Source organism: Sus scrofa, chromosome 1, assembly GCF_054392235.1.
Source record: "Sus scrofa isolate SSC_HxYL_T2T_F1_AM1 chromosome 1, Sscrofa_HxYL_maternal_Yorkshire_Landrace_v2.0, whole genome shotgun sequence".
Classification (NCBI taxonomy): Eukaryota; Metazoa; Chordata; class Mammalia; order Artiodactyla; family Suidae; genus Sus; species Sus scrofa.
Window position 1 is genome coordinate 192,209,195 of NC_139383.1, and position 15,247 is coordinate 192,224,441.

At 39.3% G+C, this 15,247-nt stretch overlaps 1 protein-coding gene across 5 annotated transcripts in view; it reads left to right on the plus strand.

Annotated features, from left to right (window-relative positions):
• Positions 1–15,247, plus strand: part of FRMD6 (FERM domain containing 6) — a 241,198-nt gene that overhangs the window by 219,831 nt on the left and 6,120 nt on the right. For all 5 annotated transcript variants that reach the window (XM_084981134.1, XM_021101852.2, XM_021101841.2 and 2 more), the window contains 5 exons: positions 2,879–2,944; positions 3,805–3,873; positions 6,308–6,482; positions 11,751–12,086; positions 13,032–13,163. In XM_084981134.1, coding sequence (XP_084837260.1) covers positions 2,879–2,944; positions 3,805–3,873; positions 6,308–6,482; positions 11,751–12,086; positions 13,032–13,163 — 778 coding nt within the window. The remainder of the gene's footprint in view (positions 1–2,878; positions 2,945–3,804; positions 3,874–6,307; positions 6,483–11,750; positions 12,087–13,031; positions 13,164–15,247) is intronic.

The following is a 15,247-nucleotide window of genomic DNA, read 5'->3' on the forward strand; positions in this document are numbered from 1 at the left end:
CAATACTACTAATCCTGTTCTGTCTCTCCCCTACCCCATTCCTCTCCATTTCACAAGTGTTGTTTCCGTTGCAAGAACTCTTGAAACCCCACTTAAGTTACTCAGAGGTGTATGTATTCTCAAACCAAACAGAATGAGGAGGTTCAGAGTAAGGTCTATTGGGCCTAACTTGCTGGGATTATATCCCAGCTTCCCCTCTTGCTGTGTAACCTTAGGCATGTTACTTGGCCTCTCTGGGTTTTAGTTTCCCCATAGATAAATAAGGATGGTAACATAACCAGTCAACTTTGAGGTTTATTGAAGACTGAAGAATCGGTGTGGTGGAAAGTGCTTAAAACACTGCCCAGCACATATTCAGCATGTTAAACTTGTTGCTGTTACCATCATCATTATTGTTATTAGATTTGTTATCTCTCCTACACCCTTTATGGTAAGTTGAGCACAACTAGCCCATTAGAAACTGGACTGTAGTTTGGGTATATTGCTAGGTTATTTTCCTAGTTGAAAAAAAACTTAATAAAAGAGCAAATGATATTATTTTTTCTCTCATGCCCAAGAGATGCCTTGTTAATGCCCTGTCATCTTTGAAGGGCATGGAGTTCCATCTATAAGCTCTCTTCAGCTATGCTCCTAGGAGCCTGAGTTCTTTTCTTCTTTTAAGAGAGTTTGTTGTGACACCTCAATTTCTATGAGAAGATGCAAATAAATGACATTTGTGACAAGTTTATATTTTAAAATGTATGAGGAGTAGGAATGATATCTGGAAAGAGTGTGGCCTTGGAATCAGATCAGAGTAGGAATGATATCTGGAAAGAGTGTGGCCTTGGAATCAGGTATCAGAAACCTTCCATCAGTGCTCACTGTTGCTGGAATCCTAGGCAATTCCAGCTACAGTCCTGGGCATCTGTTAAGTGGGAATGAGCCTATACATAGCATGTCTGAAATAACCAGATGGAGTGCCTGACACATTAGTGAGTGTTCAGTAAACATTAGTTGCTTTTTGTTTGCTAGGGAAGTTTGGTTTTTTAAAGAATCCTATTAAAAATCCTTGAGTGAAGTGGAGATCTCCAGTTTATCTCTTATGTAAAAATTAATCTTTCCATTTGCTTAAAGTATGCTACCTTTAAATAGCATAGAAAATGACTATTGTCTGCTTAAAGTAAGGTTATTAATAATAATGAACTGAGGGAGTTCCCTGTGGCTCAGTAGGTTAAGAACCTGGCGTTGTCACTGCTGTGTCATGGGTTCAATACCTGATCCAGGAACTTCCGCAGGCACAGTGAATAATGATAATAATAATAATAATACTAATGATAATTCACTGAAGAAGTGGGGAAATAAATATTTTTTCCTTATGGCAGAATTTTCATTCTTTAAAGAAATCAAATGGCTATCATTAAAACTGATTCATCTAAGGCCCACTTATAAAATGGAGATAGATAAACAAGAAACTTAAATAAACACAATTTCTGTGCCTGTTACCTCATGCATATACACAACCAGCTTTTTTTTTTTTTTTTTTTTTTGGTCTTTTTGCTATTTCTTGGGCTGCTCCCACGGCATATGGAGGTTCCCAGCTAGGGGTCTAATCGGAGCCGTAGCCACCAGCCTACAACAGAGCCACAGCAACGCAGGATCCGAGCCGCGTCTACAACCTGCACCACAGCTCACGGCAATGCCAGATCGTCTACCCACTAAGCAAGGGCAGGGACCGAACCCGCAACCTCATGGTTCCTAGTCAGATTCGTTAACCACTGTGCCACGACGGGAACTCCCACAACCAGCATTTTTATGAGCACAGTCTTATTTCAGGAAACAATCAGAACAGCCTTGAAAGGGAAATTGGCCTAAACTCACAGTGATGGAAGGGTTTCTCCTGTTAAACCTATATTGTATGTGCCTTTACTGATGTTAAGTATTAGTTGGAAAAAACACAGCCCCAAAAGAGAGAGTAAGCTATGTTTTCTCTTTATTATTTCCAGGTGAGGGAGCATTTTCTAAAAACGTTCATGCAAAAACTGGCACTAACCATAATAAAGATGTGCACATAACTCTTACTGTTTTTTAGAGAGAAATCTCATAATGAAAATATTTTGTTACTTAGCAGTTTTATTTTCTATTTTGAACTTTATACCTTAAATCCACTTATTATTACGGATGGGCACTTAAAAGATGTGGTCAGGTTCAGAACACATTCTTAAATTGTACAATTTTTTTCCCTATACTTATTATAGTATATTTTTTTTAGTTTATGGTTTAGCTGGTAGAATGTATATCATGTTGGCAAGTAATAATTGAATGTCTTAAAAATAAGTATTTTCTTTCCAAACTAACTAAATGTAAAGTATTTATAGCTTTATTAGCTGTCTTTGTGAGGGAGCATTACCAATTCAGGTTTGCCTCTAACTTTGGTTTCAGAAAGATTTACCCAGTTTTAAACATATAAAGTCTAGTCCATCTCGGAATATAACTGACATTATGTTCAAGATTCTCACATCTGAGAAAAGATTAAGCATTAAGATAGAGGGCTTAGAAAATGATGTAAAAGCAGCACAATAATCTTATTTTTTTGGAGTTCTCAGTCACAAAGGTATTCAGGATATTGTCAGATGAAAGTGTGTATGATATAGCAAAAAAAAAAAAACTAGTATTTTGAAATCTCAGAGCTTTAAAAGGTAGAAAATACCATTATTGATTTAATATGTGTGCATGATTTTCTTAAATCTTATAGCAAACAGGGGATGCAGAAAGACAAGCGAAGTTATTTTAAGTCAAAAGCTTTCAAATCCTAGAATTTATCTTTCTGGTTCTTTTCTATGGTGCTGAACCGTTTATTTTAGAGAAAAATACACTTTTGCATACAATTTTATTCCCACAGGATAAAAGGGAAATTGAAGCTTCTCTGACCCTTGGATTGACCATGCGGGGAATACAGATTTTTCAGGTTTGTTAATGAGAAGTGTTAGATGGTACCCACTGTGTCTTACTCTGACAGTGCCTGTCTGGGCCTGCAGCAGGTTCACTGGTCCGTTTCTAGCCATTGATTGGTCATTACTTCCTGTTTGTCTAGCTCAGAGGTGGTGGACAGTGTGGGATAGAGGGAGTGAAGCAGTCTGATCCTTGACACTAATTAGATCACCTAGAACAGAAAACCAAAGATGGGCGCACGTCCATCACTAACAGACTGTTACTATCCAAACATTTTTTCTATGTGTGCCATTGATTTTTAATATTCTTTTTTATCACCTGGTGTTTCTATAACTGTGGGGGAAAAAATGACTTTTTAATACAGTGCCTGACCAGATATTTTAATTTCTGTTATACTTTTCTGATAAAACTTGTCCCTTGAATAAGTAGTTATTGTTGTCCTTTTGCAAGTGGGATGGTGTTACCAGCCATCAGCCAGGGAGAATGTACTTCTCTTTGTGAGACCTGGGAGAATATAAAGTTGTCTTATCTTTGATTCAAGCAGAATATCCAGTTACGAAAGTCTAAGTGCCTTATCTCATCTCTTGAATGCTTGAGTTGTGGACTTTTTTAAATTTAGGGATAGGCCAGAAAGGAAAAGATGGCCTGTCCCTAAATGCAGTCACTTGGGAAACAAAAGTGACAGAATTGTATCACTCCTCTTTTAATTACTGTCTGCATGTCTCCAAAGAGGTTTGGGGATCTTGTTCAGATTTTAATTACTATATTTTGATTTTCTAGGAAAAATGTTAGAGCTATTTTAGGGTGTCTGTCAGTTTCCTCAGTAACTCTATATGCATTACTCGTGTAAGTTAACTCTTATAATTCTTTCTGCAGAATTTAGGTGAAGAGAAACAATTACTTTATGATTTCCCTTGGACCAATGTTGGAAAGTTGGTGTTTGTGGTAAGTTTAAAATAACTGACTAAAGTAAATTTTTCACTTGTTTGTTTTTGTGGATTTTTATTGTTTTTTGTTTTGTTTTCATTGATATTGTTTCAGGTACAAAAGTTGGTATGTTTTTCAAAATTGAAGATGAAAATAGTTAGCTTGCTTATATTCTTATGCATGTAACCATAATTATAATCCTTGCCACTTATCACTAGAGAACCTAAAATCACAGAGTCTCATAGCAAAAGAAATGACTAATTTTCATTTGTGTGACTGGCCCCCACCACTCCACCCTAAGATATTCTAGTTGTAGAAGACACATTATGGGAGAAGTTCAAGATGAATTCATCAAATGGAAATTATTTTAAAAAGCTTACAACAGAGGGATTAGAAAACAGAAAACTGTAATCAGAGAGTAAATTACTCTTAGCCTGAGGGTTAGCCAGTTCTTGTGGTAGTTAACGTCTCTTGGGCAAAGAACAAAGAGTGATATAAAAAGATATTTCTATTAATAATCTGTTTGAAACTCATCATTATAAAGAAAGGAGCATAATTCTTAACAGGAAAAGTACTTTTATTTTTAGATTATTGAGTGATACACTTTTTTTTATTGGAGCAAATTCTTGATTTTTCCCAGCTGTTTCTCTGTTTTTCCAGCTGTGTCCATTTTGGGGCAGTGTTCAAAGAAATATAGTTTTATATGTATATCTGGTGGTCCTGAAAATTCATAATTTCACTTTGTTGAGAAATTATTGGGAAAAATACACAAAGAAAGGAGGAAGATAAGGATTAGTATACATGTGCTTCTTTCCATCAGGAAGATGGCCTATATAAATAAAGGGCTCTATTGCCAAATAGCATTTGGGCACTGACTCCAGGCTGCCCTGGGAATCAAAAGACCTGTTTCTGACTTTACATTACTTTAATTACTTGGGCACAGTTTCAATCTGATTTCACTTTACTTATACATTAAATGGGACCTGACCTGACTCCTCCTCACTGGCTCTTTCTCGATCAAGCTTTTTGTGAAAGGAATAGAGCTGTTTGTAAATGAGCAAATTATTACCCCGCTTGTCCCAATTAAGTAGTAATAAAATGCATTTCTAGAAATTGAATTTTTTAAAGGTCCTGCACCCAGTGGTACCTGAATCTGGTTGTATATCACTCTCATCTGAGGAATGTAAGATAGAGATTTCTGTTTCAGTGGGTCTGGGGCGGAGACCAGGAATCTATTTTGGCTAACTTCCCAGATGATTCTTCCTGCAGCCAGCCCACCCCTGCTTGGCTGTGTGACCTTGGGCAAATCATTTAACATCTCTGTGCCCTGATTTCTTCATTCCAAAGCGAGGATAATTGACCATTCCCCCCCCCCACACACACACAGACTTGTGAGAATTAAATGAATTAATACATGCTTAGTGCCCATTAAAGGTAAGTTATAAACATTCCAGCATTGAGATCCAGTGGTGGTTCCTTTTAAAAAGCAAATGATTTACAGAGGTAAAAAATTCTGTCTGTCTCTGAGTTACACAGTTCATATTGCTTTGATCTGACCATAAGTGTGTAGTTACAACATACCTGCTTCTTAGATTTACCTCTTCTCTCTAGCTGAGAATCACTGTGTCTGGAATACTCCTTTTTATAGTCCTGCTGCCCTCTTCATTATCAGGAAAGTTAAAGGAATTCATGATATCCCAGAAGTGTAAGGAACTTTACCAGACCCTCACTGTCAACTTAGAACTTTATGTTAATGATCCTAAGCCCAGCGAATGAGATTCTTCTGCTGCTAGAGAAATAGTATACTTCTTCCATCACTTATTTCTTCTTCCTGTCTCATCCTTCCAACCATCCCTCTAGCTCCTAGCTCCCTCTTTTATCCAGCTAGAGAGTTTTTCATCTTTTCTTACCCCTAAATAGGTGTCTTATATCATTCACTATTGTAACACCTTATTTATTTCCTTCCCAGAAATTATCATAAGCTATAATTGTTTTACGTGTTTATTTACCCTCGGTCCTACCAGAAGGTAGTAACACAAGGGTAGGGACCTAGCAAGTGTCTGGTACATTGTAAGTGTTCAATAAATACTTGAATGCATTAGCTTTCTAGGAGTTGTCATCCTCTTTGCTGAGTTAGGGCGTTGGGGTCACCGTTGAGGATAGTTTCATGATGGGTCCTTTTCTTCTCCATTATGTCAATGGACTGGGCAGCCAGAGAAACTGAAGATGAAACCAGAAGACCCTGGCTAGGCACTTCCTGAATTTTTGGTGGTCTTCTCTTCTTTGATGTTTTCGAAAGGGAAAATGATAATTTATCCCTCAAGGAGTTTTGGCTGGAGCTGTATACATCTTTTTCTGCATCTGTAGTTGTCCTTACTAACTAGAAAATGAAGGGGACCTTGGCACATGGGAGACTTTTCTTCCTGATCTGATGTATGTTTTCTCTCCATAGGGTAAGAAGTTTGAGATTTTGCCAGATGGCTTGCCATCAGCCAGGAAGCTCATCTACTACACGGGGTGCCCCTCGCGCTCCCGCCACCTTCTGCAGCTCCTGAGCAACAGCCATCGCCTCTACATGAACCTGCAGCCAATCCTGCGCCACATCCGGAAGCTGGAGGAAAATGAAGGTATCATGATATCACGGGCAGGGAAGCAAATGGCACTTTTTACCACCCAGGGCTCCTTACTTCACAGCTACCAAGAACTAAGATTTTTGTCTCCTGAAAAGCTGAACTTGGGGACCAGGCCTCTCCAGACTCCCAATAGCTTTCCTGTTTCTGTCTCAGTGCTGTCCCGAAAGGCCTGCCCCCACAGCACTGGTCAGCCTGTCTGAGATCAGCCCTGTCATTTAGCTACCCTCAAGAACAGTCTCTAAAGTTCCCCACACTTGACTTGAAAATCCCTCCAGAAAGCCACCATGTGAAGGTACAGACCAAGGTTTATCTGCCTGGCAGCATTTATCTGGGGCTGAGAGCTTTACTTATGTACTGATCCACCTTGGTGCTATTACCCACAGGCTCTCTGGAATTCCTTCCAGTGTGATTATTCCTTAGGGTAGAGTGACAATAAAGTCTCTCCAGCCTCTCATGTTGACTGCTGGGAGGCCCCAAATCTGGCTCAATGAGAATGACACACTATGGAGAGAGAAGTTTACAGTCGTGGATCTTAGCAGCCAGTCCTGCAGGGGCTTTACTGAACCACAGAAGAGAACAGTGAGTGCATCAGGGGCTTCAGAGTCCTGGGCCTTGAAAAGAGGGCAAGTCATGGCGAGGCCAAGGAAACCACGGATGGTGGCTTCTAACAGCAGACTTCAACTTTACAGCATTAACCTAACGATTAGCTCTTTTTTTTTTTTTGGCTTTTTGGCTTTTTGGCTTTTCTAGGGCCACACCTGCGGCATATGGAGGTTCCCAGGCTAGGGGTCCAATCAGGGCTATAGCCACTGGCCTACGCCACAGCCACAGCCATGTGAGATCCGAGCCGCATCTGCAACCTACACCACAGCTCAAGGCAATGCCGGATCCTTAACCCACTGAGCGAGGCCAGGGAGCAAACCTACAATCTCATGGTTCCTAGTTGGATTCGTTAACCACTGAGCCACGACAGGAACTCCCATGATTAGCTCTTTATCTTGAGTTATATGGCCTGTGATTACTCCATGTAACACTCTCCAACTTCTAATCTCCAGAAATGCTTCTTTGCATATTTGTTTACTATAAGGGCTTCTTCTTTTTTTTTTTTTTTTTTTTGCAAGTTCATGTTGTGGTAATTTTTGATAATTTGATTAGATTCAATTTGAGGTATTTACATGAACATGAGCCAAATTCATGTCTTAGGTCCATGTCAGAAACAAATTTTGACTTCTCAGACCTCAGTTTTCCTGTAGAAACAAGACAAAATGCCTGTCTTCTCTCTTGACAAAAACCTTTGAGTGGTTTGCATCTGATTTACTTCTCTCAAAAGCTCTGTCTCAGTCTAAATGAGACCCAGTCTGGAGGTGCCATTATAATCTAAGTACTGATTGGAAAGTGAATCATTTTCCACAGTCTGCCACCAAACTGCATTTGCCTTTGGAGAGAGTTGGTCTGTCAGGTGTATTGGCAGAGGACTGCTGCTACATGGTCAGTTCTTACCCATGATGGCTCATCAGTATAATAAGTGCATTTATCGCTCTGATGTGATATGGATATTAGGGATCTAAAAGGGACGGAAGCACCAAAGAAGCTTTTGAGTATAGGTGACTTGGATGCCAAGTCCATCCTTTGCCTAGTTGGTTTCATTCCTAAATGGTCAGCTTGGCACCTTGGGAAGTTCATTTATTCCAACAGCTCTCTGCCAGCAGCACTTTAATAAATTCTTATTTAGGTGACCTTAACCGGAGCCCTTTAGACCCTAAAAGAATTAATGGACCTCCCCTGTAGATTCTATAGCAAAGTTCCAAAGACTGTTGAGTTCTTAAGAGGGGAGGGTTTTGTCTGTTATCAAGCATAGGAAGAAGTGCATTGAGGGCCCACGTGAATAGGGGCAGTGAGGGAATGATAAAGATGCAGATGGAGCCCTTATGTGTTGATAGATTTTGTGGGAACAACTTTTTTTTTCTTCCACATCTTTAGTTTCTTCTACTTAGAGATCCCTTCAGGTCTGAAGAAAACCTATAAGTTTTTCTTAGGCTAACCTTGGCCTTAAACCAGTTATCTCATCCACCCTTAAGGACTCTTACCATTTTAACAAAAGAAGCCATCTTCTTAACATTAGCCAAAAAGAAAAACAGCATGAAAAGAATCTCTATTTTTCTTAATTAAATTTCATTTAGAGTCACCTTGTCTGAAACACTATTTTTGCATTTTCTAGTAAGAAATGATCAGAAGAATCATATGGTGTTTAGAAGAGATGAATACCAAATGCTTTGTGTCATTAAAATTTTTTTTTCAGTTAAACTTTATTTGATAGCCAGGGCTTATTTGTAGGTCCTATGTCGGGAGGTCACATTGACTGAATTATATTCCAAAATAATATACTAAAAACTTGGTGGTCTGTGGGCTTTTACAGCAGACAGAATAACTAGAACATTGACACATTGATGGTCTGCACTGTTGATAGCAGTGATTACTAGAGGGTAAGAGGTTGCATTTTGTATTTCTTAGAATGAATTTCACAATTGTCTCAGCGTTTCACTCATTTTGTAACTGAGGGGTGTGAAGCTTCTTGAATATTTTCAGAGGGTCTAAGAGATAAAGCACAGTGATGGGAATGGAAGCCAGCATGTGGAACCCCCAAGGATGTGCTGACACATTAAACGCTAGGCTCTTATAAGGTAGAAAACAAATTGGCAAAGTGTTTGTCTTCAACTGACTGTGTTCGTGAATACAGAATAACTGTAATGGACCCAAGTCTATCAAAAATTTGGGAATAAAAGAGCTATTTGTAAACAGATAGAAAAGCTTTTAAATTAGATCCACAATCCCCAATTGTATTAGACCTCAAACACTCTATAGGACTTTTTTTTTTTTTCCCCACTTTGTCTCTTCACTTTCCACCCTTTCAAGGGCCACATGGCTATTTTATTGAAACTAAGTAAATAGTTTAGTTTTATTGAAACAAAATAAATAATTTATAGAAATTGAATAGAAAGTATGTGGAAATTTTGCAAATCCCTTTTCTCTTCACCTTCATCTCAACTTTGGTTGACTTCAGAAAACAGGAACCATTAAAATCTGGTCTAGCCCTTAAAAAATGGCCTATAAATGGACACACTTTTGTTGCAGTGATGTGTGTGTTAGGCTCTTGTGGTCAGTTCCAGTCTGCTGCTCTGTGCCCACACACTCACCTTTGTGTTTCAGCTTGATTCCCTAGAATGAACATGAGTCAGCGTACACACAACCTTCTCTAAGCGTCTTTTCCATTTTGCATTGTGGACTGCGTGTCTTCACTTTCCACTGATACTCATTGCATCTCTGGGGAAGCCTGTAGTGATTATACTTTAGGGCTGGATTCAGACATCAAGAGGACAAGTATTTTTACTTAACAAGAGACAAGACAATTAAATCCATTAATAGGCCCTTGAGAACCCAGTTAGTCTAGTAGTTAGCAGTAGCTGAAATAATATCAATTTAGCATTCCCCAAATGCACTCTCTATTTTTAACATTGTTCTCATGTGTTATTTTCTCATCAGTATTAAAAATACAAGGCAGGGAGTTCCCGTCATGGTGCAGTGGAAATGAATCCGACTAGGAACCATGAGTTGTGGGTTTGATCCCTGGCCTTGCTCAGTGGGTTAAAGATCCAGCGTTGCCATGAGCTGTGGTGTAGGTTGCAGTCGTGGCTCGGATCTGGTGTTGCTGTGGCTCTGGCGTAGGCCGGCAGCAACAGCTCCGTTTGGACCCCTAGCCTGGGACTCTCCATATGCCGCAGGCGCGGCCCTCAGAAGATAAAAAAGACAGAAGAAAAAAAAAAAATACAAGGTGGTACATCTTTTGACCACACTTCAATATAGTTTATTAATAATAAAGCATATCTATCTTTTTATCTATGTATTTAGATATTCTAAAACATTTTCTAAATGATTTATGGCTCAAAAAATTAATAAATGAGAAATTATAATATTTTATCTATCAAAATTTGTGTTATAATATTTAAGAAGTTTTAAAAATAAATTTTAAAAAATCAAGGCAATTAAACTATTTCTTTGTTTTAAATTTCTGAAGCCCAGAAATAATGTTTGTATCAGTTGTACACCTGTAATTTGATTGTGACTTGTGCCTTTGTGTAATGGTTACTTTTGCACTATTGCACAATATTGCACAATATTGGATAATAGGGACTCCAATATTGTGACTCTGACTACATTAAAGAGCCCAATGACATGTTAAATCAAAGAACAGTTCTATCAGTCAGAGGCTACATGAGTATAAATCATCAGACCAGTTGTGATTATCATTTTCTTTTTTTGGAAATTTTCTTTTTTTTGGATTTTATTACATTTATACTTGTACAATGATCATCACAACCCAATTTTAATAGCATTTCCATCCCAAACCCCCAGCAGAACCCCTCACCCCCCAACCTGTATCATTTGGAAACCATAAGTTTTTCAAAGTCAGTATCTGTTTTGCAGAAAAGTTCATTATGTCCTTTTTTTTAGATTCCACATGTAAGTGATAGCATATGATGCTGGCGTACTATGTTTTCTTAATAGATGGTAAAGCCTCACCGATTCAGCCTAAATGGAGAAAAGCAGTCTTCATCCATGAAAATATAAATTCTAGAATATTTTGAAAGAAAGTCTCAGAAGAATAATTTTATCTTTAATTGTATTCAACAGTTAGAGCTAAGCTACAAATGGACCAAACTGAACACATGAATAAAATAAATGGCAATTAGCATAAATAGCATAAGTATATTTATTAAACCATTTCTATAACAGTACTTTTGAAATTATCTGTGGGGAAGGACCAGATTTTTTAAAACTTTTGAATCCACTGTGGACTGATATTTTTGCAAAGTTCAAAACTTTGCAAAAGTGGATGTCTTGGCAATGTCAGATTGCTCTAAAAGTTTGTAAATTTTTATTCTCAATTTCTGAACTTATTTCACTCTACACCAGTAACTGACAAGAAGTGATCTGCTATCCTATACTTTGAATACCACTCTTCTAAAGTGTTTGAAGCTTTAAAAATCTTTAAATAGTTTAAATAGCCCCCAATCTTTTGTACTGGTCTTTATTCATTTTGCAGTCTTCTTAACTTGAGCTCCTATCAGAATTATCAGCAGTTTCTAGTCACTCGGTTCTGAGTATGAAACTGTTCTTGTTCTTAGCCTGATAATTCCCTCAAACTAAGCAACATTCCTTCTGCTTGGTTGGATGTAATGGCGGGCTGTGTTCCTCCCCACACAGAGAAGAAGCAGTACCGGGAATCTTACATCAGCGACAACCTGGACCTCGACATGGACCAGCTGGAGAAGCGGTCCCGGGCCAGCGGGAGCAGTGCGGGCAGCATGAAACACAAGCGCCTGTCCCGTCACTCCACTGCCAGCCACAGCAGCTCCCACACCTCGGGCATTGAGGCCGACACCAAGCCCCGGGACACGGGCCCAGAGGACACCTACCCTGGCAGCGCCATCCACCGCAAGCTAAAGACCTGCAGCTCCATGACCAGCCATGGCAGCTCCCACACTTCCGGGGTGGAGAGCGGTGGCAAGGACCGGCTGGAGGAGGATTCACAGGACGATGGTAACCCAGCCAGGTCCCTCCAAGCTAACAGTGTTGAACCATCATCACGGGCGCTCTGCTTTTTCTCTCCCAGTGTTTTTCCAGTATCGGTGCTGTAGAATTGATATGGTAACAGAGAAGAAAGAAATACAGCATGTGTTAAGGAGATAAGATGAAACCTATAGGCTCTACCAGCCAAACTTCACATTTGTGTACATCTTTTAAATTATTTTTCTGGAGTTCCCTTTGTGGCTCAGCTGAAATGAATCTAACTGATATTCATGAGGACACAGGTTTGATCCTTGCCCTCACTCAGTGGGTTAAGGATCCAGTGTTGCCCTGGAGCTGTGGTATAGGTCACAGATATAGCTTAGATCCCTCACTGCTGTGGATGTGGCATAGGCCAGTGGCTACAGCTCTGACTTGACCCCTAGCCTGGGAACTTCCATATGGGTGCGACCCAAAAAAAAAAAGTACATTACTTTTCTGTCTCAATAATTGCTATGGCATCCAAGCATTCAGGCTTGAGGAAAAGAGGCTGACTCCGTTAGGAACATTGCAGAATTATGTGGATCTCAGATTTGAATTGCTAATCACAGACACAGCTGGGGAGAGTCATGAACTACTCATTCCTTCTGTATCAATAGTCTGCTCTGGTATTAGGCAGACGACCCATGTGCCCTTTGTCACCACAGCATGCTAGTACAGCCTTTCTTTTTTCTTAAAAAATAATTGACTCTCAAGTCGTGGCATTAGTAGACATGTAGATAACATGGCAACCCTGTGAAAAAGAGAACAAGTAACATCTTGTTGACAGTTGTCACCAGAGCTTCCTGTTGTAGAGTCTCATTAGCAAGTTTGCTTTTAAGTATGAATAATTGCATACCCTCTCGCATGGTGTGGCTCTGAATTAGGGTGGCCATTTCCCCTGATGTCATGAAACGTCTCTTCCTTCTTGTGTGTCAGAAATAGAGATGTTGGTGGACGACCCCAGGGACCTGGAGCAGATGAACGAAGAATCCCTGGAAGTCAGCCCAGACATGTGCATCTACATCACGGAGGACATGCTCCTGTCGCGGAAGCTGAATGGACACTCTGGTGCGCTCCTGTGGGAAGAACCTCTGCTTAGCTAGTGGGTCGTGCCAGACTGAGAAGCAGATGCCCTGGAAAATAGAAGGGGCGGGGCGGGAGCTCTAGATCAGAGATAGGACCATGCCAGTGTCATAAACTGCAGGGTCAGGTGCTTTCTGGGGAGAAAAGGGAAAAGAATGGCGAGAAGCACTCAGGATCAGTATTAGCATTGTCTACCTTGGACAGAGTTGTATGGAAGGGTTTTGTCTTTACTTATTTGTTTTTAACATTTTAAGTGATAATCAGGCACTTGGAGACCCTTCAGACTAGCCTCCTCCTAGATGAGAAAACCCCACAGATGAGAGAGGACAAAGGCTCTGTGGCTAGAAACAGAAGTCAGGTCTCCATGTTGGTTTTGTTTTGTTTTCCTCAATATATTATACAAGGTGTCAGAGTCTGGAGGAAAAAGTGTCCAAAAAGATTGGCACCAAAAGACTCTTAAATTTTGTGTTTAATGAATTCTTGTAGAAAGCATGTGTTCGCCAAAACCCTATTATAGGGTTATAGAATAGTATATAATATATATTTCTTGTAAATGGACAATATCATCTTTTTAAAAAAAGCAGTAGTATAGGTTTTGTTTTTAAACTTCAGCCTTCTAACTGCTTTTGTCACACATCACGAATTTGTCTCTATTCTATTAGAGAAATATGCCTTAGAAACCAGAACTGCTGATATGACTTTGGTACTAATTGTTCTGCCGCTAAAGGCACTGAGTGAGTGAAAGACCCTGTTAGGCCTGGAGTGACCTGTCATTGCCCTGTCAGAACCCACAGTGACCGATAGAGAGCCTCTGCCACGCACCAGGGGCAGGGAACCGGAGATGAATTCGTTAACATGCAAAGCCCCGTTGTTCTGGCAATGCCCTGCATGAGTAAGAGGCACCTTGGGTTGTGGAATTCTGTTTGCTCACCTAGCCGAACCTTGGCCTTCAGACGCTTGGCCAGAAACAGACCTGCCAGTGGTTGCCAAGAATCACTCTTTCTGACCAACAAAGACTCAACAGTCTGGTTGCTCTGGTCATGCTTAGTGTTCTTATACCAAACTTTGCCCTTTTTGGTCCATTTACTATATTGATTTTTTTCTTTACAAATACACTCCAATATATAATGTATATATATACACATATGCACAAGTATATGCACATTATAGCTATAGAGAGCACGCTATCACTGACTGTGAGGGTTTAAGGAAAACGGTCTTAAAACAGTGTACCCAAGGTGCCTCTGAAAAGGGGAGGATGAGGAAAGCAGAGATTTTTACTTTCTATTTTTAGATTTCTGTTTAATTTTTATGAGATTAATTTTAAAGTTTTAAATAGAAATAGCATTTAAATAAGATAGCTGTTTAAAAAGATTTATATACCGAAAATGTATATTGAAATGTTCCTATAATAGCAAAAGAAAAGAGAACCTAAATGTTTAACAATGAGTAAAGTTCTGTTCATAAAAGAGGAATACCAGATAGCTATTAAATAATATTTTTCAGAGAATATTTAACAATATAAGTGATAGGTAAGAAAAACAGTAAGTATTTTACAACATATGATCTCAAATTATAAAAATGTTTGGCAAAAATGCCTACAAATATTAATAACCTATTCTCTGGATGACGGGGTTATGGATGTTTTTATTTTCTTCCTTGCATCATCCTAGTTTGCCTAAATCACTGCAATTTGAGCCTTTAAACATTGTTTTTAAAACCCAGAGCTAGGATGGCGTAGTGAGGTAGTGTACCCTCTGTCCTTCATTCTTGTGAAAGTTTGCAAGGAGTTGGTTCCATGTTCTGAGCACTGGGCTTAATGCTGACTTTTCTAGTGCCAGGTCTGGGTTTTGAAACAGATTCTTTACAGGCAGGTAAGGGCATACTTACAAGGAAATCCAAAAAGAACTTTACCAAGTGCCAACCAGTACACTAGTCCACATCTTCCTATGAGGATTCGTTCAGAAGTTTTAATGCCTTTTTTAAGATAAGGAGATTTCCAGAGAATGATCTTCTACTAAAGCAGTTTGTACCAGCCCCCAAAACATGACTATCATCTGAGACTAATT